Below are 25365 nucleotides of genomic sequence, written 5' to 3'. Positions count from 1 at the left end.
GCAGAATAGCACAGAGGTGGAGAAATGGGAGATTGAAGCACAACACATTCAAAGGGGATCTTAGAGCCATACTTATTAGATCATTATGTTTTCCAAATTACCAACATTATATAAAGAGTACAATAATACTGAACAATTTTTAATCTAAAGATTAGAATGCAAATAGGTTTTATATTTGTATAGTTGAAGAAATATTTGAGTATTATCGATTTAACTGAATGTAAGAATGGAAATTCTGCAGTAGTGAAAGAACAAGTTAAAAATTGGCAGTACTGTAATTTACATACAGGTGATATTTGCCTTATGTAAACAGACACCTGACACATTGAGGAAGAAAGGAAAGGAGAAGCAATGAAAAGTTGTTTTACTTAGAATGTAAGAGGAACCTTAGATAGTAAAGAGCTGATTATTAAAGTGTTACTGAGCAGGATTGTGCTTTGCACTTAAAAGTGAACCAAGTTAGTGGAAGTTATTATTTCTATCATAGAAACAATTGATTATACAGATAGTATAAATTATCTTTGACTCATTTTTCTTTCACTTTTATAAAAAATAAAATTTTTTGATTTTCCACAAGATTATTATGGATTTCAAGTATGACATATTTTTGCTACTTTAAGGAAATGCTGTGGCTACTTCTGAGGTAGTTTGAAAGGAAGATATATAAATGCCAGTGTCAGAAGTAAAGGCAGTTGTGATGAATTTTATTTGTCATTATTTAGCATACAGTTATAGGTTGCAGTTTTAAAGTTTGGCATCATGGAAGACAGTGGACAAAAAATTGCAACTGAGGTCAGTATTTTTGTATGTATTTATTTACTTTTTCTGTTCATTTACTTGGGAAAATCTTAAAAGATCTGTTTTTACCAGTAACTGTTTCTGAATAGCATATAATGTGAACTGATATTTGCCTAGCACTTTATAATTTGTGTGTTTTCATGTGTACTCTGCTATGTCATTGACCTTTAGTAGATTATTATATTGTACTTAGGGAGTATATTTCAGAACTAGTGTTTAGAAAATATAAATATAGCTTACTCTAAAAACCATAAGTTAAGAGATTTAGACTTTTATTTTTACGATTGAAGGAAAAGTGATATGCAGAATTTCTTAGGTACTTAGTAGTCTTTAAGAATCTGTGTAAATTTTCTTACAGTTTAAAAACATTGACTAAACATTTGGTCTTTTGGGACTTTTAGTAGCTGGAGACATATCAGTGAAGTACAGATAGTCTTGTTTCAGTAGAAATAATGGGCTTCATATATAGTCCTGAAGATTATGCATATACTTTGATAAGCTATTGGAACAAGTCTGTAGCCAGACTGATACTACAGATTTACCTACAAGGACCTATCTGTGTCTGAAAAGATGAGTAAAAATTATTAGTATATAATGTTTTGAATATTTCAAAATTTAGTTAGTGCATATCTAATGCACTTAGATGTGTTATACACAACTCATTTCTCACTAACCCTGATTAATTTGGGTGTAGAGGGGGTAGCAGTAGTGTACATTAATGATACATATACTTCATGTAATGTATATTTTTTAAACATTTTAAGCCTTTAAAATATTTAAGCCTTTAAACTCAGAATTGACATTGTAAAGCAAGAGTCTTTGGAAGCTACTTTTTTTTTTAAGATTTTATTTATTTGAGAGAGAGAGAGAGAGAGCACAAGCAGAGGGGAGGGGGAGAGGCAGAAGCAGACTCCCCATTAAGTAGGAAGCCCAACGTGGGGCTCGATCCCAGGACCCGGGGATCATGACCTGAGCTGAAGGCAGACACTTAACTGACTGAGCCACCCAGGCAACCCAAGAAATTTTTAAATTTTTAAAAGGAAAATGATGCTAAATGTTTATCAGTAGGAGATTCGGTAAATAAAAGGTTCACTCATTTGATGGAACTTTAGAATTGTTAAAAAGCAATGAGCTAGGTCTGTATATCAACATAGATGGCAAAACAATACTGAATAGAATAAGGAGAATGCCAAATAATGGATACAGTTTGATGCCATGTTACTGTAATTATGGCTTATGATTATATTATATATGTACGAAAAAAATTTGGTAATAACTAGAAATATATACTTTAAACTTGTAATAGGTTCCTACTGGGGAAGGGGAAGGGAATAGGACTTAGAGTGGTGGCTTAAAGGGGACTTTGACTTTAGTTGTAATATTTTATTCCTTTACAAAAGGAAAGGTAAACAAATGTAACAAAATTGAGACATCAGTTCTGGGTGATGGAATCATGGATGTTTGTTATGGTCTTGGTACTTCACTGAATTTTAAAATTCCATTTTTTTCCCCTCAAGAAAGATCTATCTATTAGGAAAAGGTGGAACTTTGTGATTACAAGACTCTGTTTTCCATGTAACTAAGAAACCCAAAAGATTGTTGAAAACTCTTAAGTGGAAATATGAAATGGTCTAGGTACTTTATTTCACCTTTGCCACTAAAGTCCTGGGGTTTAGGGATTTCCAAAAAACTGAAATAAAAATTATTGACAAAATCTATATCAAATATCATTAGATGTTTTTGGATAGTTGATTATGGTTCAAATTTTTACCAATTAAAATAAGTTTTCTGCATTTTTCTAAGAATATACTGCTTTTTGAAATAATTAAAGTAATAAATGCTATTTTTAAAAAACAGAATAAGACAAAGAAGAGCCATCAGAATGAAATAGTGTCCTTTAGTAATCAAGAAGAGTGCATTTTTCAGGTTTTAGCTATTAAGTAAAAGTGGAATATCTAAGCATCCTTGCTCCTCTGATCCTGCTATAAATCTGAGAGCCTCACTGAACCCAAAGTGAGTTCAGGGAGCTTAGTAACCAGGGACCTTAAAAAAACATGGGCAGTAATTTGTTGACTGGTTTGTAAGGCTTTTGGTAGTAAATCGAAAAAAGCTACATTTTTTTGGGCGCCTGGGTGGCTCAGTCGTTAAGCGTCTGCCTTCAGCTCAGATCATGATCCCAGGGTCCTGGGACCGAGCCCCGCATCGGCTCCCTGCTCCGCGGGAAGCCTGCTTCTCCCTCTCCCACTCCCCCTGCTTGTGTTCCCTCTCTGGCTGTGTCTCTCTGTGTCAAATAAATTAATAAAATCTTTTAAAAAAAGAAAAAAAGTTACATTTTTGAGAGAATTTAACACAGTTTCTTATTGATTATTGGTTTGTAAGTTTCTTAGAGAGGAAATTTTAATGAAACAAAGAATAATATGGAAACTAGAGGATTAGCACTACCTGAAAGGATAAAAAAAAGGGGGAATTAGGTGGCAAGAGAAGAAAATGTAGGGAGGACTAAAATTCAATCTTAAACATAAGATTGTTTAGAGTTTGTGTTCAATGGTAATGAGAAAATATTGTATACTTTAAAATGAAGAAACAATATTAATCTTATAAATTATAGAAGTGGAGTATAGTCTTTGTTTTGATAGATTTCATATTTATGGATTTGCTGTGAATTTATGATCTGTATTAAATGAACATATTTAATTTTACCTGTATTATATTCCAAAACCAAGTTATGTATTTGTATAATCTTAGAAATACTCATATTTTTACTTTCCTTAGGCAGAATTGTGAATTAAATTGTAATTCTTTACAGTTGATCTGTACAAATGATCATTTGTTTGTATATATTTTACTTTTCAACTTTATATTAGAAAAACAATCCAGTTCTTTCTTCCTGTGTGTCTCCTTTACTCCTTATACAGAACACTTCACTTCTAACATTTTAGGTCACCAAATGTTGGAGAGAAGGTATGGTTTCCTCACACCAAGCAATTCTCTGTGACACCAGCTGGGTATCCTATAATTTAACTCAATTAGGACACTATATACCTTCAGATAGTGTCAGATCCCACGGATTAGGGACTCAGTCCTATAAGAATGCTCCCACCCTATTTAAGATCCAGTTGCAAGTAGTAGGTCACCAAATTACCCACAACTCTGTCCAGTTTGGCTACAAATCAGAGGTTCCCACCAACTCCTCCACAAGTTGGATTAATTCCCTAGAGTGCCTCATAGAACTCAGAAAAACGCTTTCTTAAACCAGTTTATTAATGGATATGCTGAAGGATACAAATGAACAATTAGATGAAGAGCTATATAAGCACAGGGCCCGGGAAGGTCCTGAGTGCGGGAGCTTCTGTCCCTGTGGAGTTGGGATGTGTTATTCTCATGGTGTGTATAGCTTGTTATCCTGAAAGCTCTCTGAACCTCATACTAGTGGAATTTTTATGGAATTCTCATCATAGAGGCATGATCAATTGATCACCCAGGAAATTACAAGGGTTTCAGGAGCCCTGTGTCAGGAACGGGGGCCCAAGATCAAATATTAGAACAAAAGATGCTCCTAGTGCTCTTATCACTTAGGAAATTACAAGGGTTTCAGGATCCCTGTGTCAGGAGGTAGGGCAGAGACCAATATATATTTTTTCTATTATCTCACATACTTTAAAAAAATGCATTGTAAGAGACTGTTAACTGTATTAATAATTAAGAATTGAATTATCACGGTGAATGTGTTGATGTTGTATATGCTTGGAAATGGAAAAGCAAAATAGTAAAAATAGTATATCCTGGTTAAAATCTGACCTTTAAAATTTCATTTGAAAAGAAAGAGCTTTGCTGTTACGACAGGTACATTATGGTCTTAGCTGTACAGAATAAACAAAAGACTTCCTTGAATAGATTTTCCAGGAGAATCAGGTGCCTATGCCAAATGTAGATTGCTGGCAACTTGCTCTCCTTCCATACAGAGATAAAGGCTACCAGGATGTCCTCTGGAATTCTACAGTAGCGTGTCGTGAGAGCTAGCGAATCTGATATTTAACTATATATTTCCAATTAGTTAGTTAAATGACCTTGAACAAGTAATCTAACTTCTCTCTTTACTATTTTCTTCATTTTCTTTTATTTTTTTAAAGATTATATATTTATTTATTTGACGGAGACAGACACAGAGAGAGCACAAGCAGGGGGAGCAGCAGAGGGAGAGGGAGAAGCAGGCTCCCCGCTGAGCAGGGAGCCCGATGTGAGGCTCGATCCCAGGACCCTGAGATCATGACCTGAGCCGAAGGCAGACACTTAACGACTGGGCCACCCAGGCACCCCTATTTTCTTCATTTAAAAATGAAGATATTTATACTAGATGATTTCTAAAGCATCTTCTACCTCTAAAATGCTGTAATTTTATTTCACATTAGGACTCTTGCTAATGCAGATTTACAAAAGTGAGATGGTTGATACATAAATCGATGTATTCTTTCCTCTAAGCTTGATCCTTTATGTGTGACAAAAAAGACATATATTATTCAGATTTTCTCTCTGAAATTCAGATGAAGTACTTAAGGTAATTTTTTTCAATCATTCTTTTTCGTCACTAAAAATTTTATCCTCATATTGATGGTGTTACATTGTTTGATTTTGGAGCATATTCAGTCAGAGAATTGCTAAATTTAATGAGCTAGACTTTGTGCCTTCAAGGATAGGCTGTCACTGTAACCATGGTACTTGGTCTAGTATAGGCACCAAATAATGACTGTTAAATGTTTGAATATATTACATGCTATTTTAATAATTATGAGGTAAGGGAAGATAGAGGATCATATATCTAAAACTGTAAATGGTGGCTTGGTTGTGAGAGCTATAAAGAGATATACAATAAAGAGGGTCCATATTAACAAAACTTAGGATGGAAGATGGAATCATGGAAAGGATAGAGTTGGGCTGAAGAACAGACTAACAGAACACCATTGGTATTAATCCAAAGAAATTGCAGCCAGAATCAAAGCTATGAGGAAAGCCTGCTGAGGAATGCTACTGCTTAGTATGTCCTCTATCTTTAATCAACTTTGTTAAGCTGTAGTTTACACACAATAAGATGTACCCATCTTATATGTTTAGTTCAGTGAGTTACAATAAGTGAATACAATTGTATAACCATCACATAATCAAGATACAGAATATTTCCATCACCACCAAAAATTTCTTGCTATCCCTTTGCAGTCAATCCCCAACCTCAACCCTTGGCCACAGTCAACCATAAATTTGCATTATTGCAAATTACTTTTGCCCTTTTTAGAATTTCATATTAATGGATCATATAGTATATACTGTTTTGTCTGTGAACTTTTTTGCTGTTGCAAAATGTTTGCATTGATGTTTTAACATGTATCAGCATTTCATTTCTTTTTATTGCTAAGTAGTATTCCATCATAAAGATGTACCACTGTATGTTTAGTAATTTACCTGTTAATGGGCGTTTGGGTTATTTCCAGTTTCTGGCTGTTACAAATAAAACTTCCATGAATAATCATACACAAGTATTATGGATAAATGCTTTCAGATCTTTTGGGTATACACCTAAGAGTAGAATTTTTAGGTTATATGAAAAGATTATTATTATTTTTTAAAATAAACTATCAAACTGTTACTTAAAGGGGTTGTATCACTTAATATTCCCACTAGCAATGTTAAGAGCTCTATTTGCTCAAAATCTTCTCCATCGCTTGGTAGCATCAATTTTTACAATTTTAGCCATTCTAATAGGTATATAATGGTATCTCATTGTTTTAATTTGTATCTCTAATGACTACGATGTTATGTCTTTTCATGTGCCTATTAGCTATTCGTTTGTCTTTTTTGGTGAAATGTCTATTGAGATCTTTTACTCATGGATTGTCCTGTATTTATTATGTTGTAAGAGTTCTATATATATTCTGGATACAAAGCCATTGTCAGATACACGTATTGAGAATATTTTCTCCCCTGATGTGGTTTGCCTTTTATTATTTTTATAGTAGCTTGGGATGAACAGTTTTAAATTTTGATGATATCCAATTTATCCATATTTTTCTTTTATGGTTTGAGGTTTATGTATCCTGTCTAAGAAATCTTTGCATGTCCCTTCTGGGTGGCTCAGTCGGTTAAGCTTTTGACTCTTGGTTTCAGCTCAGGTCATAATCTCAGGGTACTGAGGTTGAGCCTGGAGTCTGCTTCTCTCCTTTCCATCTCCCTCTGTCCCTCTCCCTCCTTGTGCTCTCTCTCTCTGTCAAATAAATAAGTTTCATTTATTTGAGAGAGAGAGAGAATGGGGGAAGGGGCAGAAGGAGATGGAGAAAGAATCTCAAAAAGGAGATGGAGAGAGAGAATCTCAAGCAGAGCCCCACGTGGGGCTCATCCTCACTACCCTGAGATCATGACCTGAGCTGAAACCAAGAGTTGGAGGTTTAAATGACTGAGCCACCCAGGCACCCCAATAAATAAATCTTTAAAATACAAAAAAGAAATCTTTGCCTATCCCTACATGGCTATATTTTTCTCCTGTTTTCTTCCTGAATATTTATAGCTTTAGCTTTTATGACAGATCTGTGATCCTTTTCTAGTTAAATATTTGGTGTGAGGTAGATAAGGGTAGAGGTTCACTTAAAAAGAATGCAGATGTCTTGTTCTAGAATTATTTTTTTGTTACCATTGTCAAAGTCATTTGACCAAATATGAATGGATTTACTTCTGGACTGTCTTCTGTTCCATTGATCTATGCTTCTGTCCTATGTCAGTAGCGGTTTTAATTACTAGAGCTTTATAGTAAGTATGGAATTTCAGGAGTTTAACTTTTTTTTTTTTTTTTAGAGGTTTATTATTTGAGAGAGAGGGAGAGCATGCCTGCACATGAGCGGGGCTGTAGGGGCAGAGGCAGCAGGAGAAAGAGAATCTCAAGTAGACTCCCACTGAGCTTGGAGCCCAAAGCCGGCTCCGTCTCACGACCCTGAGATCATGACCTGAGCCGAAATCAAGAGTCAGACACTTAACCACTGAGCCACCCAGCCACCCCTCAAGAGTTTAACTTATTTTTTTTTTAAGATTTTATTTATTTGACAGAGAGAGACAGTGAGAGAGGGAACACAAGCAGGGGGAGTGGGAGAGGGAGAAGCAGGCTTCCTGCTAAGCAGGGAGCCCGATGCGGGATCTTGCTGAGCCGAAGGCAGACGCTTAACGACTGAGCCACCCAGGTGCCCCGGGAGTTTAACTTACTTAACACTGTTTTTCCTTTTCAAAATTGTTTTGGTTTTCTATGTCCTTTGTATTTCCATATAAATTTTAAAGTCAGCTTATCAGTTTCTACCAAAAAAGCATGTAGGGATTTTGCTTGAGATTGAATTGAATCTTTAGATCAGTTGGAAGCAAAGGATGTGACCTTGGGTGGAAAGGCAGTTAATTGACCACACACACTGCATTAAGTCCTTCCTTGAAATAGGCTCTTAGTGGAGCATCTCCCTGTTTTTGACAGTTATAGCGGTTGATAGTGTTGTTCAGATCTTCTGTATTCATACTGGGGGGTTTGGTGTATATGTGTGTATATTCTTGTAATTACTGAGGAAAGTGGGTTAAAATCTCACATTATAACTTATGGATTTACTTGCTTTTTTCCTTTTAATTCTGTTAGGTTTTGCTTCATGTATTTTGAAGCTAGTTATTAAGCACAATATTCATCTATACTGGTTATATCTTACTGATGTATTGACTCTTTTATCATTATGAAGTGTCCTTTATTCTAGAAATAATTCTTATATAATTTATTTTTCCTGATATTAATTTGGCCTCTCCAGCTTTCTCATAGTTATTGCTCTCATGGCATATCTTTTTCCATTCTTTTACTTTTTAACGTATTTGTATCTTCATATTTAAAGTGAGCTTCTTAGAGTCAATTCTGAATTACTTTAGGGAAAATATAGGAACTTTGCAACTCTTACCTTTGGGGAAAGCTGGGTGAAGAGTACACAAGAACTCTTGTACTATTTTTATTCTATGTGAATCTAAAATTATTTCAGGAGTGTTTATAATTGCTTGTTGTTCATGCATTATTACAGTAGCTTCTTTTAAATTCTTGTCTGGGGGCACCTGGGTGGCTTAGTCGGTTAAGCGTCTGCCTTCAGCTCAGGTCATGATCCCAGGGTCCTGGGAATTGAGCCCCACGTTGGGCTCCCTGCTTAGTGGGGAGTCTGCTTCTGCCTCTGCCCTTCCCCTCTGCTCGTGCTCTCTCTCTCTTAAATAAATAAAATTAAAAAAAATAAATTCTTGTTTGGAGGTCAGTGGGGTGCCTGGGTGGCTCAGTGGGTTAAGCATCCAACTCTTGATTTCAGTTCATGTCAGGATCTCAGGGTTGTGAGATCAAGCCCCACACTGGACATGGAGACTGTTTAAGATTCTCCTTCCCTTTTCCTCTGCTCCTTCCCACCTCTCCCTTGAAAAAACAAGAACAACAAAAAACAAAAACAACAAAAAGTTAAAATTCTGGTAATTCCGACATCTGTGTCAACTCTGTATTGTTGTCTGTTGATTGTCCTTTCTCATCCTAGTTGAGATTTTTCCTGGGTTTTGTTGTTGTTGTTTTTTGGTGTGAGGAATATACTCCTTTTGGATTGTATCAAGGACATTTTGGGTATTATGAGACCTTGGTTCCTACTTAAATCTTCTTTATTAGTATGGAGGGAGGATGCTGCCTCTTTGCTCACAGTCACCTTGCTTAGGGCTGGAGTGGTTCATAGGCCTCAGCCTCAACAGTCTTTGTAGCTGTCGCCCCGGGTGGTAGGGAAGAGGGCCACTGTCTCCGCCCTCATTAATGCAGGGTGGAGATGGTCATCGAGTCTCTGTTCCACACATTACATAGCATCCAGTTAGTAGGGCTCCATTCTGCAGAGCTGCTGTCTTCCTATTCCTTTGGTTGGAGACAATGGGTTTTTCGCAGGACTTCTGTTTGTTGTTGCTTTCCACCTGTTGTGGTTCCAGGTTGTGAATTGTTATGGCAGCCAGGCTGAGATACATAGGTGGCAGAAGTCTCCAAGGAATTTACTATTGGGTTATCACTCAGGATCTGGGGTCTCTAGCCAGTTTGTCTTATTTTCTTCAACTTCCAGAGTCTTATAGTAGTTAGCTTTTTTCTCTAGTCCAGGGTTTATAGTTGTAATTAGCAGGAAGAAAAGGGTGGAATGCACTTAACTATCTTGTCTGGAATGAGAAGTCTCATACTGATTTTTAATATGTTTCTGTGTTTTCTAATTTTATTTGCCCTGCTTATTTATTTTTCAGGCAAATGAAGATAAAACAATGTCTGCCAACCTAAAATACCTTTCCTTGGGAATTTTAGTCTTTCAGACTACCAGTTTGGTTCTAACGATGCGTTATTCTAGGACTTTAAAAGAGGAGGGACCTCGTTATCTATCTTCTACAGCAGTGGTTGTTGCTGAACTTTTGAAAATAATGGCCTGCATTTTATTAGTCTACAAAGACAGCAGTAAGTTTTTTGGTTTTCTGTTTAAGTCATTGCAATTTTTTCGATTGTTTTTGTGTTATTTACATATGATACATACATAAATGTATATTGGTAACTACATATTTAAACACTATTGCTTTATTATCTAATGTAGTACTAAAAACATTTCAATATTCTTCATTTTCTTTTTTTTAAGATTTTATATATTTGAGAGAGAGAGTGTGAGTGCATATGCACAAGCGGGGATAGGGAGGGGCAGAGGGAGAGGAAGCAGACTCCTCCTTGAGCAGGGAGCCCCATGTGGGTTTTGATCCCAGGACCTTGAGATCATGACCTGAGCCAAAGGCAGCTGCATAACTGGCTAAGCCACCCAGGTGCCCCCTATAGTTTTCATTTTCTTAGGATGGTTTTAGTCTAGTAACAAACATATTTTATTCTGATCTATATCATGATTCATGTCTTCTGGCTAATGCTAGAACTGTGAAATGTAGTTTCTTGCATTTATAATTGAGATTAAGAGTAATTCTATAATTCTATAACTTTTAGAAATTTAGAGAAGTCATAATTAAAGTCAATGCTTTTTATTTTATTTGCTGCATTGATTAGTCCAGCAGTGACTAATTTGATATAGTTTTTTTTGAACAGTTTTATTGAGATATAATTCATGTACCATACAAGTCAGATTTTGAAGTGTACAATTCTGTGTTTTTTGGGTATTTTACATTATTAATTATTTGAAGTTGTAGTAAAATATACTTTTACACATACACGTATATCATAAATTGTATAAACTTAACCATTTTTACATATAATTCGTTGGCATTAATTATATCCACAGTGTTGTGCAACCATCAGTACTATCTATTTCTAAAACTTCATCACACCAAACAGAAACTCTGTAACCATTAAGCAATAACTCCCATTCTCCTTTACCTTCAGCACTAGGAAACCTCTAATCTACTTTCTGTCTCTATGAATTGGCCTCTTCTAAATAGTCCATCTAAGTAGAATCATACAGTGTTTCTCCTTCTATGTCTGGCTTATTTAACTTAATGTTTTCAAGGTTTATCCACATTGTAACATGTATCAGAACTTTATTCCTTTTTATGACTAAATAATATTTCATTGTATGTAAATGTATGTGTGTGTATATATAACATTTTAGTCATTAATGTATTCATGGGCACTTTAGTTTTTTTCTACCTTTTGGTTATCGTGAATAATGCTGTAATGAACACTGAATAATACTGCAATAGAGGTATGTCTCTGCTTAACTCCCTGCTTTGATAAGTTTTGAGTATATACTTTGGAGTGGAATTGCTTGGTCACATGATAATTCCGCGTTTGACTTTTTGAAGAGCCACCAGACTTTTCCACAGCAACTGCACCATTTTATATTCCCACCAGCACTGTCCAAGGATTCAGATTTCTCTACATCTTCACCAACACTTGTTATTTTGTTTGTTTTTTTAAATTATAGCACATCCTCACCAACACTTGTTATTTTCCATTTAAAAAAAATTGTATAGCCAATTCTAGTAGTGTGCTATCTTATTGTGGTTTTGATTTGATTTTCCCTAATGATTAATGATGTTGAGCATCTTTCTATGTGCTTATTGACCATTGGTGTGCTTTAGAGAAATATCTGTTCAAGTCTGCTGCCTATTTTTTAATTAAGTTGTTTGTAATTTTGATATACTTTTGAAAGTATCATGGTGGCCAGTGTGTCTGTAGCATATTGGTCTGGGAGGAAAATGGAACAAAGAGAAATTGAATTGGCATTCAGTAAAAAGACAATGTAAGATAGCTTTGTAGGCTACAGATTTCACCATAAAAATGAAAAGAAACAATTGAAATGTTTAAAATATGTCCCATTTTACACATGGAAAGACCAATGCAGTAACCATATTGACAGCAGAGGAGATGCAAGGATAGGTTCAGAAAGTCATGTTTGGAAGCTGTTGCACTAGTCCAGGCAAGAAGATGATAGTGTCTTCGATCACATTGCTAGAGAAGAGATGAGGTTTATGAGATGTTGTGAATGGGAGGTATATGCAAAACAACTTCCAAAGCTGAAGGAGCTCTGAGACTAAAGAAAAAGGCTGACAAATGCAGCTTGACAAGGGTGTTGTGAGTGGCTGCAAGAGGAGTAGATCTCTGCAATACCACCTCCATTAAGACCTGCTTTTATAGTCCCTAGAGGTGGAGAGTACATGTTGAGGGACCATCCAAGAGGAAAATGTTTTGTTTTGTTTTGTTTTAAGATTTTATTAATTTGAGAGAGAGAGAGTGTACCAGCAGGGGGAGCAGCAGAGGCAGAGGGCGAAGCAGACACCCTGCTGAGCAGGGAGCCTGGTGTGATGCAGGGCTCGATCCCAGGACCCTGAGATCATGACCTGAGCCGAAGGCAGACGCTTTACCGACTGAGCCACCCAGGCGCCCCCAAGAGGAAAATGTTTAAGAAAAGGTGTGCGTCAGTCATATCTCCAAGACAAATCATGGATGTTATATCCCAAGGGTGTACTTAAGGATGTGGTTAAACAAAAGGAAAGAGTGTGTGTGTGTGTGTGTGTGTGTGTGTGTGTGTGTGTGTGTGTGTTTGGGTGGGGGGGGTGAAATCTATGCTCCAGAATGCTTCATATCACAGAAGGGTCATCAGCAGAGTTGTCCAAGATGGCATTGATTTGGTTCACAAATCAACATCTCTTAAAAAGATGTCTTTTTAAGCTACAGCTCACATGACTTGCTAGTAGATTAGGTGTGTGATGGTCAAAGAAATGGGGAATCCAGTCTGAGAAATAATTCCTAGGTTTTTAGGTTAAATTACTGGGTGAGTGGGTACTGCAGTGAATGATATATGGAAGATAAGTTAAGGGGTAATTAAGGTTTCTCTTGGGCCATGTTAAATTTGAGATGCCCATAAGGCATTCAAATGGAAATGTTAAATAGTATGATATATGAATATGGAGCTCAAGGATTTGTCATCTTATATATTGCTTTAAAGTCAAGGATTGGATGAAGTAATTTAGTATATACTGAGGAGAGAAGGCCAAAGACTAAGCTCTGTAGCATTCCTAACATTTAGAGGTCAGACTGAGAAGAAGAACCAGCAAAAAAAGACTGAGTCAGGGGCGCCTCAGTGGCTCAGTTGGTTAAACATCCGTCTTTTGATTTTGGCTCAGGTCATGATCTCAGGGGTTGTGAGATCAAGCCCAGCATCCGGCTCTGCTCTAAGTGTGGAGTCTGCTTGTCCCTCTCCCTCCACTCCTTACACCGAACCCCAAAGTAAATAAATAAATCTTAAAAAAAAAAAAGAATTTCACCTGTAAAATGGTCTAGATCTGGTGGTTTAAAAAAAAGAAGACTGAGTCACCAGTAAGGTAGAATAAAATTCACATAAATGTGGGGCACCTGGATGGCTCAGTGGGTTAAGTATCTGCCTTCAGCTCAGGTCATGATCCTGGGGTCTTGGGAATCAGCCCCAGGGAGGGCTTGCCGCTCAGCAGGGAGCCTGCTTCTCCCTCTCTTCTGCCCCTCCCCCTGCTTGTGCTCTCTCTCTCAAATAAATAAAATCTTAAAAAAATAAAAGATTTTAAAAAGACAAATATTTAAAATATGTTTATATAAATATATAAAAATACATAAATATAGATCAACCTAACTAGCAATCAGAGAAATCAAATTAGAGCCACAGACTCAATTTCACTACCTTCAGATTGACGAAAATAAAAAGCCTAACAATAACAGGAATTGGAAGGAACATGGAACAAGACCTTCCCTAAACTGTTGGTGAGAAAAATATGTGATAGCATTAATTATTTAAAAGTTTAATTTATAATTAAAAAATTTTTAAAGATTTTATTTATTTGTCAGAGTGAGAGAGCACAAGCAGGGGAAGCTGCAGGCAGAGGGAGAGGGAGAAGCAGGCTCCCGGACAAGCAGGGAGCCTGATGTGGGACTCGATCTCAGGACCCTGGGATCATGAACTGAGCTGAAGGCTGATGCTTCACCAACTGAGCCACCCAGGTGCCTCTAATTTTAAAAATGTTTAAATGAGCTAATATTTTAGGTTTTTTTTCTGCTAAATCTAAGAAAAATATCTTTTCGTAACTTTTAGTTACATCTTATTTTACTATTATTATTTTAGCGTGAGGAAGGGATAAATATCAGATATTAATCTTTAAATAGTATTTTCATTTTTAAAAAGTTTTCATAATGAAACTTTTCACGTTTTATGTTGGGAGAGAAAATCATCTATGAAGTATCATTGTTGGCAAAGTAGTAGGATTCCTTAGATTTCTCCTGTCTTTGCGGGTTTATGTATCTTTTATTTTTTAGTTTTTTTTATTTTAAGTCGGCTCCATGCCCAATGTGGGGCTTGAACTCAGGACCATGAGATGGAGAGTCACATGTTCCACCAACTGAGCCAGCCAAGTGCCCTGGGTTTATGTGTTGGTAACCTTCTTTGGACACTTTTTGTGACTAATACTGTATGTTGGCTAGCTCAAAGTCCATTCCCAGCCCCTTTCTCCCTTTGTTGTTTCTAATGTGAAGAATATGAAAGAAAAAAACTACATTGCCCAGCTCCCAGCTCCCTTATTGTAATGGGTAGCTGCAATAATATCCTGGTCTATGAGAGCAATGCCCGCTAGGTCACTGTGTCCTCCTGTTCTTTCTTGTTGCCTAAACACAAGAACCAGACAGAAGTGCAGGAATCATTTGGTGACTTTTTTGCAATAATCATGTAGACAATAGATGAAAAGCATGAAGGTAAAAAGCCAATATATATGGAGAGAGAGCTTAGGTCCTGATATCATCGCCGAGCTGCTGTAACAGCTTTAGACCTGGACCTGGACCTGTGGGGAAGAGACAGATCCCTTTGAAGTTCAGCTGATGATAAAATGGAATGCACAAAATACAAGTTTTTATAATGTTGCTACTATAGAGTAAGAATACTCAGCTGAAAAATTAATACTCGCTCTGAGCTTTTGGTTATCATAAATATATGTGTGTGTGTGTGTGTGTGTACATATATAATCAATTTGCTTGTGTTCCCTAATGAAAGAATATAAGGAGAATGCTTCTTAAAGTGCTATATTATAATATTTAACTTTGAAAAATTAGTATCATTAAAGGTATACTGTAGACCTAAAGGTATCTTAACATGTAGGACAATTTCTGTTTTTTTATGGGTGAGAAAACAGGCCTTGAGAGAGTGTATGTAAATTATTCAGAGTTACTTAATGATTTTTCCCATTTCATGTTTTTACTAGAATGTAGTCTAAGAACACTGAATCGAATACTACATGATGAAATAGTTAATAAACCTATGGAAACGCTTAAACTTGCTATTCCATCAGGGATATATACTCTTCAGAATAATTTACTCTATGTGGCCCTGTCAAATCTGGATGCAGCTACTTATCAGGTACTTAAAACGTATTTCTAGTAGTTCTTTTAAGAAACAAACAAACAAACAATAATATTAACTTTTCTTTTTCAGGTCACATATCAGTTGAAAATTCTTACAACAGCATTATTTTCCGTGTCTATGCTTGGTAAAAAATTAGGTGTGTACCAGTGGCTCTCGCTAATAATTTTGATGACAGGAGTTGCTTTTGTACAGGTAACTATTCAAGATAAGTATACCTTTCATTTTTATCACAGTTTCAGAACTTTAGTTACTGTGTATGGAGAATATAGTTCTATTAATCGTTGAAGCAAATAAATGCTTATTCTTACAACTGACATATTTTTTGAAGGTTCCTTTGAGCAATACTATATTGGGGCTGCAACTGATAAAAAAATAAGAATCTGACTGATTTCACTTAGCTTATACTCTCTACATCCATCTATGTTGTTACAAACGGCAAGATTTCAATCTTTTTTTATGCTTGAGTAATATTCTACTGTATATATATATATATATATATACACACACCATATGATTTTACTCATATATGGCATTTAAGAAACAAACGAACAAAGAAAAAAAGAGATAAACCAAAAAACAGACTCTTAACTATACAGAACAAACTGATGGTTACCAGAGAGGAGGTAGGTGGGGAGATAGGGGAAATAGGTGATGGCGATTAAGAGTCCACTTACCTTGAGCCCTGAGTAATATACGGAATTGTTAAATTACTATATTGTACACCTGAAACTAATATAGTACTGTATGTTAACTATATTGGAATTTAAACAAGGAAATGAATGATTGAAAGGAAGGAAGGAAGAAAATTTTAAAATTAAAATAAATAAAAATAAATTATCTGACATAAAGAGATAAACAATCTAGGAAAATAAGATACTGCATATAAAACAAATCTGATTTTTACTGGATGTCTGAACATTTGAGATTATTAATCACTTCCTTCTTATTGTCTATCAGCTTCCCTGATACCATTCTTTCCTGGTTTTTCTTATCTTTCTAATGATTCCTTGTTGGGTTCCTTCTTGGGATCCTCTTCCTTGATACTTGATATTGGGGTTGTTGGTAGGCTTGTTCTTTTCCTTAAATTATATCTTTATTTTTGGAGACATTATCTATTCTGCAGGTTTTTATTAACCCTTAAATGTCCATGGTTCCTTGGTCTATGTCATCACTGTAATTTCAGATTTGTATATCTAAAAATCTGTTGGACATCTTAGCTTGGTTATTCAGTAGACCTTATAAACTGAGCATATCCAAAACTTTACCTTTTCTTCCAACCAAACCTGTTCTCGTTTCTATTTTTTCCTCATTATTTACTCTGCCTGGGAGTTGGCCTAAACTCTTCCTTAATGACTGTGCATCTAATCAGTCACTAAGATTTTGCTGATTCTGTTTTTTTTTTTAGGATTTTATTTATTTATTTGAGAGAGAAAGGGCGTGCAGGGGGGAGGGGCAGAGGGGAAAGTAGGCTCCCGACTGAGCAGGGAGCCTGACACAGGACTCGATCCCAGGACCCCAGGATCATGACCTGAGATGAAGGCAGATGTTTAACTGACTGAGCCACCCAGGCGCCCCCTGATTCTGCTTTCTAATGCTTCTTGATTCTGTCCTTATCTGTCTTTATCATCACTTCCCCAGTTCATGTGTTCTTTGTTTCTCACATGATCATTTACCTCCTGATTTTTTTTTTTTACTTCATTCTTACACATCCCTCAAAACTCAAACTCCACGTAGTCACCACTATGGCTTATCTAAGATTTTATTTATTTGTTAGAGCATGCACAAGAAGGGGGAGTGGCAGGCAGAAGGAGAAGCAGACTCCCCACTAAGCAGGGAGCCCCACACATGGCTTGATCCCAGGACCCTGGGATCATGACCTGAGCTGAAGGTAGACACCTTACTGACTGAGCCACCCAGGCGTCCCCACTATGGTTTATCTAAAAACAAATCCAGCCATGTCAGTTTCCTGCCATCCAGAGTGTGGTATGTCTGTCACTTTCCCCAGAGTGTGGTATGTCTATCTTGAATAAATATTTTATTTTTAAACAATGCAAGCATTTTTTTTTAAGATTTTATTTTTAAGTCATCTCTACACCAAATGTGGGGCTCAAACTTACAAAAACCCGAGAACAAGAGTTGCATGCTCTACCAACTGAGCCACCTAGACACCCCTTGAATAAATATTTCTAATAGTTATTTTTAAATGGGTATTAAAAAAATTTAACTGTCATTTCAAACCCATATTTTCATAGATATTGCTAAGGATAAGTTAAAATAGGTATTACATTTTAAAAAGTGAGTTGTTTTAAATTAAAATATCAAGTAATAAATAGTTCAGGTGGAACACAGATTTGACAAAAACCATGAAGATGATAATTTCTGGAACACTGATCTGTAGGATAAAGCCCATAATGGTTAACATGATACCATATGGACCTTCCATAATTACCAACAGCTCTGTTCTCATTTTTGCTGCTCCGACAGTTCACACTCTGAACTTCTACAATTTATAGAAGTTGTTTTGTGCATCTGTGCATTTACTCATTCTCTTTCTCTTTTTTAGGGAATTTTTTGAAATTGTAAGTTGTAATGGTAATATCACAATGGAAAAAAAATAAAATGATTCTAAGTTTTTCTTTCAAAAGCTCTCCTCTGCAAATCCCCAAGGATGGTATTGGTTACATTTTTATCTTAAGGTCTGAGAGTGGGCTCTAAATATGCATTTTTTAAAATATCATAAGGACTAAACTCCAGTTTTGTTTTTCTTTTTGTTCAGTGGCCTTCAGATTCTCAAGAGCTTGATTCTAAGGAACTTTCAGCTGGTTCTCAGTTTGTAGGCCTCATGGCAGTTCTCACAGCATGTTTTTCAAGTGGCTTTGCTGGGGTTTACTTTGAGAAAATCTTAAAAGAAACCAAACAATCAGTGTGGATAAGAAATATTCAGCTTGGTAAGATAAGTTTTAAGTGCTTTCTAATATTTTTTTTAATGATTATATTGTTAGTTTTAAAGATTACCATATATCTTTATTTTTCTTTTATTTTTTTTTCAAGATTTTATTTATTTGACAGAGACACAGCAAGAGAGGGAACACAAGCAGGGGGAGTGGGAGAAGGAGAAGCAGGCTCCCCGCTGAGCAGGGAGCCCGATGCGGGGCTGGATCCCGGGACCCTGGGATCATGACCTGAGCCGAAGGCAGACGCTCAACGACTGAGCCACCCAGGCACCCCAGATTACTATATATCTTTAAATAAATAAGCCTCTGGGTGCCTGGGTGGCTCAGTTGGTTGAGCAACTGCCTTCGGCTTAGGTCATGATCCTGGAGTCCCGGGATCGAGTCCCGCATCGGACTCCCCGCTCAGCGGGGAGTCTGCTTCTCCCCCTGAACCTCCCCCCTCTCATGCTCTCTCTCTATCTCATTCTCTCTCTCAAATAAATAAATAAAATATTTAAAAATAAATAAAATAAATAAATAAGCCTCCCATAGAATCTGCCATTAGGATTCAAATATCTGGCAGAGTTTTCGCCTTTCAAACATTGTATTTTAAATGAATGCCTTTTATTCAAGAAATGGAATTTTAGGTCTGTCTGTGACATAAGGGTGTATGTGGCCTGTTTCAGTCCTCACTATCTGGAGACTTAGGAACTTTATTCTTGGTTGCTACAATTCTTGGACAAGATGTTACAAATGACCTATTTTCCTCCTGGAAAAGGAGATTAAAATACTTGGCAAATTTCAGTTATATAATACATGTTATTAACTGTTATCACCATGTTGTATATCAAATACCCACAATGTACTCTTTAAATATCTTACAGTTTTGTCAGTTTTACATCAGTAAAGCTGAAAAAGAGAAAAAAAAAAGATACACAAATGGATAAAGTTTGAAATGATGCAATTTTCATCTTTGTTTTAAAATCTTAATACCTTTTTTATTTCAAAATGTTATGTTTTAGCTTTTAAATATTGTGTCATTTTTCTGACTGAAGGTAAATAATTTAAAACAAACACACCTCACATATTGAAGGATTGCCTTTGAACAAATTTTTTTTTATTTTTTTAAGATTTTATTTATTTATTTGACAGAGAGAGACACAGCGAGAGAAGGAACACAAGCAGGGGGAGTGGGAGAGGGAGAAGCAGGCTTCCCACTGAGCAGGGAGCCCGATGCGGGGCTTGATCCCAGGAGTCTGGGATCATGACCTGAGCCAAAGGCAGACGTTTAACGACTGAGCCACCCAGGTGCTCCTGAACAAATTTTTTTTTTAATTTTTTATTTATTTGAGAGAGAGAGAGAGCAGAGCGAGCAAAAGAGAAAACGAGTGGTGGGAGAGGGGCAGAGGGAGAGGGAGAAGCAGACTCCCTGGGGCTCGATCCCAGGACCCCAGAATCATGACCTGAGCTGAAGGCAGACACCCAACTGACTGAGCCACCCAGGTGCCCCTGAACAAATATTTAAGCTATTTATATGCAGTATTATAGCCTTTAATTCCTCATACAAAGATTCCAGCATTTAGTATTCCTGGTATATATTCATTCTGGAAAATACTGCATGTGAGAGACAGCTCAGTTGTAAATCAACTATTTTGTCTTAAGCCTCTGTCCTTGTGATTTTGGAGCTCATCTTTGAAAACATTTTTTTCTGTCTACATCAATTTAATAGGTATACCATGTCTGCCTTGGTAGCAGTCAGGCCCTCCACAGTGAATGTCTATACTCCTAATGGCCTATATTTTAAGTCAAACCATCCCAAACAAACCTTCCAAATTTGATTAGTCCATTTTTCCAGCTGTTTTCAAATAATGTGATAATAAACTAAACCTTCATTTTTATCACAGGATTTATTTTAGTTTCTGTGCAGACTCTGTAGAAATGTATCAAGTTGGGTTTGTTTTTTTTTTAGAGAATATTCGAAGTAAATACTTTTAAAGATTAAATTAGCTTCTTTTTGTTCGTTTGTCTCCAAGGCAAGTACAGAGGCTTGAAAAGCACCAACCAACTTAATTCACCATTTCAGAAACAGTGTATCTTTAGTATAGTGGATAAGAACACTTGATTTTGTAGTCAGACCAACTCAAATCCTGATTTCATCACTTAACCACCTTTGTGGCCTTAGGGATGTTCTCTGCTTCACTTTCCTTATTGATAAAATGTACTTAATTATAGTACTAACTCCATATGTTGCTATGAGGATTAAATGAGTTAATACTTGTAAAGTGTTTAGAATAAAGTGCCTTGCATAGTAAGCACTAACGTCAGCTATTTATATAAATATGCAAATATCAGGAAAGAATGAAATATTAAAACATTGTGTGATTGTCCCAAATTTTCTTGAATTATAAGATAAAAACGAAAAGTCAGAATTCATGATTCTGTGGTACATCATGGGTTTCTTATTCTTTAATTTGACCTCATAACACAATCTAGTGAATGGTAAGCTAACTCAGAGTTTCGAAAAGGATACATAAATTAGTTGTAGTTGAGATTACAAAAACAGAAAATAAAACATTATTTTTTAAAGATTTTATTTATTTGAGAGAGACAGAGCAAGAGTGTGCACACCCACATGCATGCACTAGCAGGGGTAGGGGCAGAGGGAGAGGGAGAAGCAGATTCCCCGCTGAGCGTAGAGCTGATTATATACCAGGACCTGAACCAACGTCAAACGCTTAACCAACTGAGCCACCCAGGTGTCCCCAAATTAAAACATTTTAATCGCATTTATCAAGTATCAAACTGTCAAAGATTAGCAAATTGATAAGATCCAGTGTTAGCCAGAGAGTGGAGAAACAGGAACTCTTATTATCTAGGATTGCCAGGAGTGTAGATTAATATAACCTTATTGGATCTCAAATTGGGAATGTTTAACAAAATTTTATTTATTTATTTTTATTTTTTTTTAAAGATTTTATTTACTTATTTGTCAGAGAGAGAGAGAGAGATCACAAGCAGGGGGTGGACAGAGGGAGAGGAAGAAGCAGGCTCCCAGCCAAGCAGGGAGCCTGATACAGGGCTCCATCCCAGGACCCTGGGATCATGACCTGAGCCGAAGGCAGATGCTTAACCGACTAAGCCACTCAGGTGCCCCAGGAATGTTTAACAAAATTTTAAATAAATGTTTTGATGAAAAAATTCTTCTGGATAAGAATTTATCCTACAGATATACTTACACAAGAGCACAAAGATAGATAGTTCAAGGTTATTTATTTTAGAATTGGTTATAATTGTAAAAAATAGAAAACATGTAGAAGATTGCTCAAAGAAATTATCGATATGATTAAATAGTGCAGTGGTTAAGATCATGGAGTCCAGAGCCACACTGCCTGGATTCACATCCAGAGCCCATCACTTACCAGCAGTGTGAACTCAGACACGTTTACTTAACTTCTCTGTGTATCAGTTTCTTCATCTATGAAATGGGCATAAGAATATCTACCTAATAGGGTTGTTGTGAGTTAACATACATAAAGCACTTAGAACAACTTGTGGCACATGATGCTATGTATGTATTTCATATTATTATCCATACAATGAGATACTATACAACTGATAGAATGAAGTAGATCTGTACATACTGACATGTATGTAACCTTCTATACTATATACCTTTTATCATTATCAAGAGTTAATCGCTTCTTGGCCTTTTGGCTAAGATCAAGTGTATTATCAAGAGTTATTTTTATTTATTTATTTTTTAAAAGATTTATTTATTTATTTATTTAGGGCGCCAGTGGGGGGAGGGGCAGTGGGTGAGGGGGAGAGAATCTCAAGCAGATTCCACACAGAGCACAGAGCCCACAGCCCACAGAGCACAGGGCCCAACATGGGGCTTGATCCCATGACTCAGATCATGACCTGAGCCACACCCAAGAGTCAGCTGCTTAACCAGCTGAGCCACCCAGGCGCCTGTCAAGTGTTATTTTTTACAATTAAAACATAGAAAACTAATGCCGTCGTAAGTGTTTCTTTTTGTATTTTTTATTTTTCTAGTTTTGTAAGTTTGTATGTTCAAAATTAGACATCTTAAAATGATTGATGTATACCTGAAACCGATATAACACTGTATGTTAACTGTACTAGAATTAAAATAAAAAACTTAATTAAAAATGATTGAGTTGGCATAAATAAAATTAAAAGAACATTTCATATCCCTTTTAGTTTGTTTCCATCATGGAATCTTCAAGTAGTTATGGCTTTATAAAAAAAGTTGCTTCACCCTGCACTCTTTGATTACAAATATTATCAGAAACTACTCCTAACAGGTGGCCCTTGTAGGCATTCATTTCTTTCTTTATAGCTTATGATTGCTCCTGGAAATCTCGTAGATCCAGTAGTCATGTGATAAACTCTGTGGTACAACTAAGGAATGCAGGAGTGAATAAGACAGTTTCTCCTCTCACTGAACTGGCTTTCCTTAACAGTGAGACTTTAGTAATGACAGCTTCTGATGTTGCCTATTTCTTAGCTTTCAATTTTTGAATACTACTTAATGTACTTTCAGAACTTCTTTTTTTAAAATATTTTTTATTTATTTATTTGACAGATAGAGAGCACAGGTAGGCAGAGAGGCAGGCAGAGGGAAAGGGAGAAGCAGGCTCTCTGCTGAGCAGGGAGCCTGATGCGGGGCTCGATCCCAGGACCCTGGGATCATGACCTGAGCCGAAGGCAGTCACTTAACCGACTGAGCCACCCAGGTGCCCCCTCAGAACTTCTTAATAAGGAAAAATGCTATGCCACATACTTGAGCTTTTATATCTACATATATAAATATGTAGATATGAAAGTCTAGAGCTAGCAATAGGAAGGTATGAGACAATGAATATGCCGAAAGTGACCATTTTTCAAATATTTGAATGAGACAGCGATGTAGTCATGTAATGTAAGCATTATATATATATATTTTTAAAGATTTTTTATTTATTTGAGAGAGAGAGCACATGAGAGGGGGGAGGGTCAGAGGGAGAAGCAGACTCCCTGCCGAGCAGGGAGCCTGATGCGGGACTCGATCCAGGGACTCCAGGATCATGACCTGAGCCGAAGGCAGTTGCTTAACCAACTGAGCCACCCAGGCACCCTATATATATGTATTTTTTAAAGATTTTATTTATTTATTTGAGAGAAAGAGAGAGTATGAGAGCAGGGGGAGAAGAGGGGAAAGGAGAGGGAGAGAATCTGAAGCAAACTCTGGACTGAGTGCGGAGCCTGTTGAGGGGCTCAATCTCACAACTGCAAGATCATGACCTGAGCTGAAAGCAAGAGTTGGCTGCTAAACTGATTGAGCCACCCCAGTGCCCGAAGCATTGTATTTTTTAGTGTTCCAAAGTTGGTAATCTCTGCTCTTTTCTATATTTTCCTGTCTTTGTCTTACTGTCATAATATAGTACTAAGTATAATTTTGTTAGGTTTATATAAATATCCAAGTAAAAGATTTTTGTTTAAATTTTATTTATTTTTTTAATAGATTTATTATTTGAGAGAGAGAAAGAAGGGGGAGGGGCAGGGGAAGAGGGAGAAGCAGACTCCACGCTGAGCAGGGAGCCCGATTCAGGGCTCATCTCAGGACCTCAGGACCCCAGGATTATGACTCGAGCTGAAGGCAGATGCTTAACCGACTGAGCCACCCAGGTGCCCCCCAAGTAAAATATTTTTTAAGTAGTCAAATTTTATCAACAAGGAAAAGCTAAATACAAAATTATTTCGAGGGGTGCATGGGTGACTCTGTCGGTTAAGCGTCTGCCTTCAGCTCAGGTCATGATCCCAGGGTCCTGGGATTGAGTCCCACATGGGGCTCCCTGCTTGGCAGGGAGTCTGCTTCTCCTCCTCCCCCTACTCATGCTCTGTCTCTGTTTCTCACTCTCTCTGTAAAACAAATAAATAAAATCTTAAAAAAAAATTTTTTTGGAATGTCAATGGAAAAATATTCCTCCAGACAAACTAAGTGACACATGACATAAACTTTACTTTTTTTTTTTAGGTTTCTTTGGGAGTATATTTGGATTAATGGGTGTATACATTTATGATGGAGAATTGGTGTCAAAGAATGGATTTTTTCAGGGATATAACCGACTGACTTGGATAGTTGTTATTCTTCAGGTAAAGCATTTAAAGTCTTATATTTAATGCTAATAAACTTTATTTTAATGTAGATAATCACATAGCTCCTAATGTACTATGTGAGGGAAAAAGACCCCTCCTGTTGGTGTTCTCATTATATCTAGTTTATTCAGGGACGTTAAAATAGAACTGGTCTTAATGCCATAATGAAAACTTACTTTGAAAAGATCATAAATGAACTTTATGACATTTAAATTTGACATAATTAAAATCAAGTTTAAGAATAAAAGAGTTGAAGCTGAAAGCAAATGTAACTGGATTTTTTTATAATTCTTATTGTATAGGAAGTCTGTGATCAGCCCATTAAGGCTCAAAAGCAGATCTAGATATTTAAATCTGTAACAGTTTATAGCCATATATTATAGTTATATATTAAAATATTCCTGTCAAATTACTTCAGTTGATAATTTGAGATTGTTCAAGGGTTGAATAATTTCATCATCAAAAGTATACTTGATTACTCTGGAGAATATAAAAGTGAAGATACAAGTCACTGCCCTCACAAAGCCTTTCTTTAGAGGTATTTGAAGCTGTAAGAAGCA

At 36.4% G+C, this 25365-nt stretch overlaps 1 protein-coding gene and 1 pseudogene across 3 annotated transcripts in view; both read left to right on the top strand.

Annotated features, from left to right (window-relative positions):
• The window catches only part of SLC35A3 (solute carrier family 35 member A3), a 55055-nt gene that overhangs the window by 18199 nt on the left and 11491 nt on the right, over nucleotides 1-25365 (top strand). For all 3 annotated transcript variants that reach the window (XM_025872275.2, XM_073896252.1, XM_073896251.1), the window contains exons 2-6: nucleotides 10093-10297; nucleotides 15550-15704; nucleotides 15780-15902; nucleotides 18487-18658; nucleotides 24684-24802. In XM_025872275.2, the coding sequence (XP_025728060.1) occupies nucleotides 10111-10297; nucleotides 15550-15704; nucleotides 15780-15902; nucleotides 18487-18658; nucleotides 24684-24802 (756 nt within the window). In that variant the 5' untranslated portion in view covers nucleotides 10093-10110. The remainder of the gene's footprint in view (nucleotides 1-10092; nucleotides 10298-15549; nucleotides 15705-15779; nucleotides 15903-18486; nucleotides 18659-24683; nucleotides 24803-25365) is intronic.
• LOC112824683 (U2 spliceosomal RNA) lies at nucleotides 22338-22513 on the top strand (annotated as a pseudogene).

The sequence above is a fragment of the Callorhinus ursinus genome, unplaced genomic scaffold (genome assembly GCF_003265705.2).
Source record: "Callorhinus ursinus isolate GAN/ISIS: 27379988/994484 unplaced genomic scaffold, GSC_fseal_2.0 scaffold9, whole genome shotgun sequence".
Lineage (NCBI taxonomy): Eukaryota > Metazoa > Chordata > Mammalia > Carnivora > Otariidae > Callorhinus > Callorhinus ursinus.
This window is presented reverse-complemented; position numbering and strand designations above follow the sequence as displayed.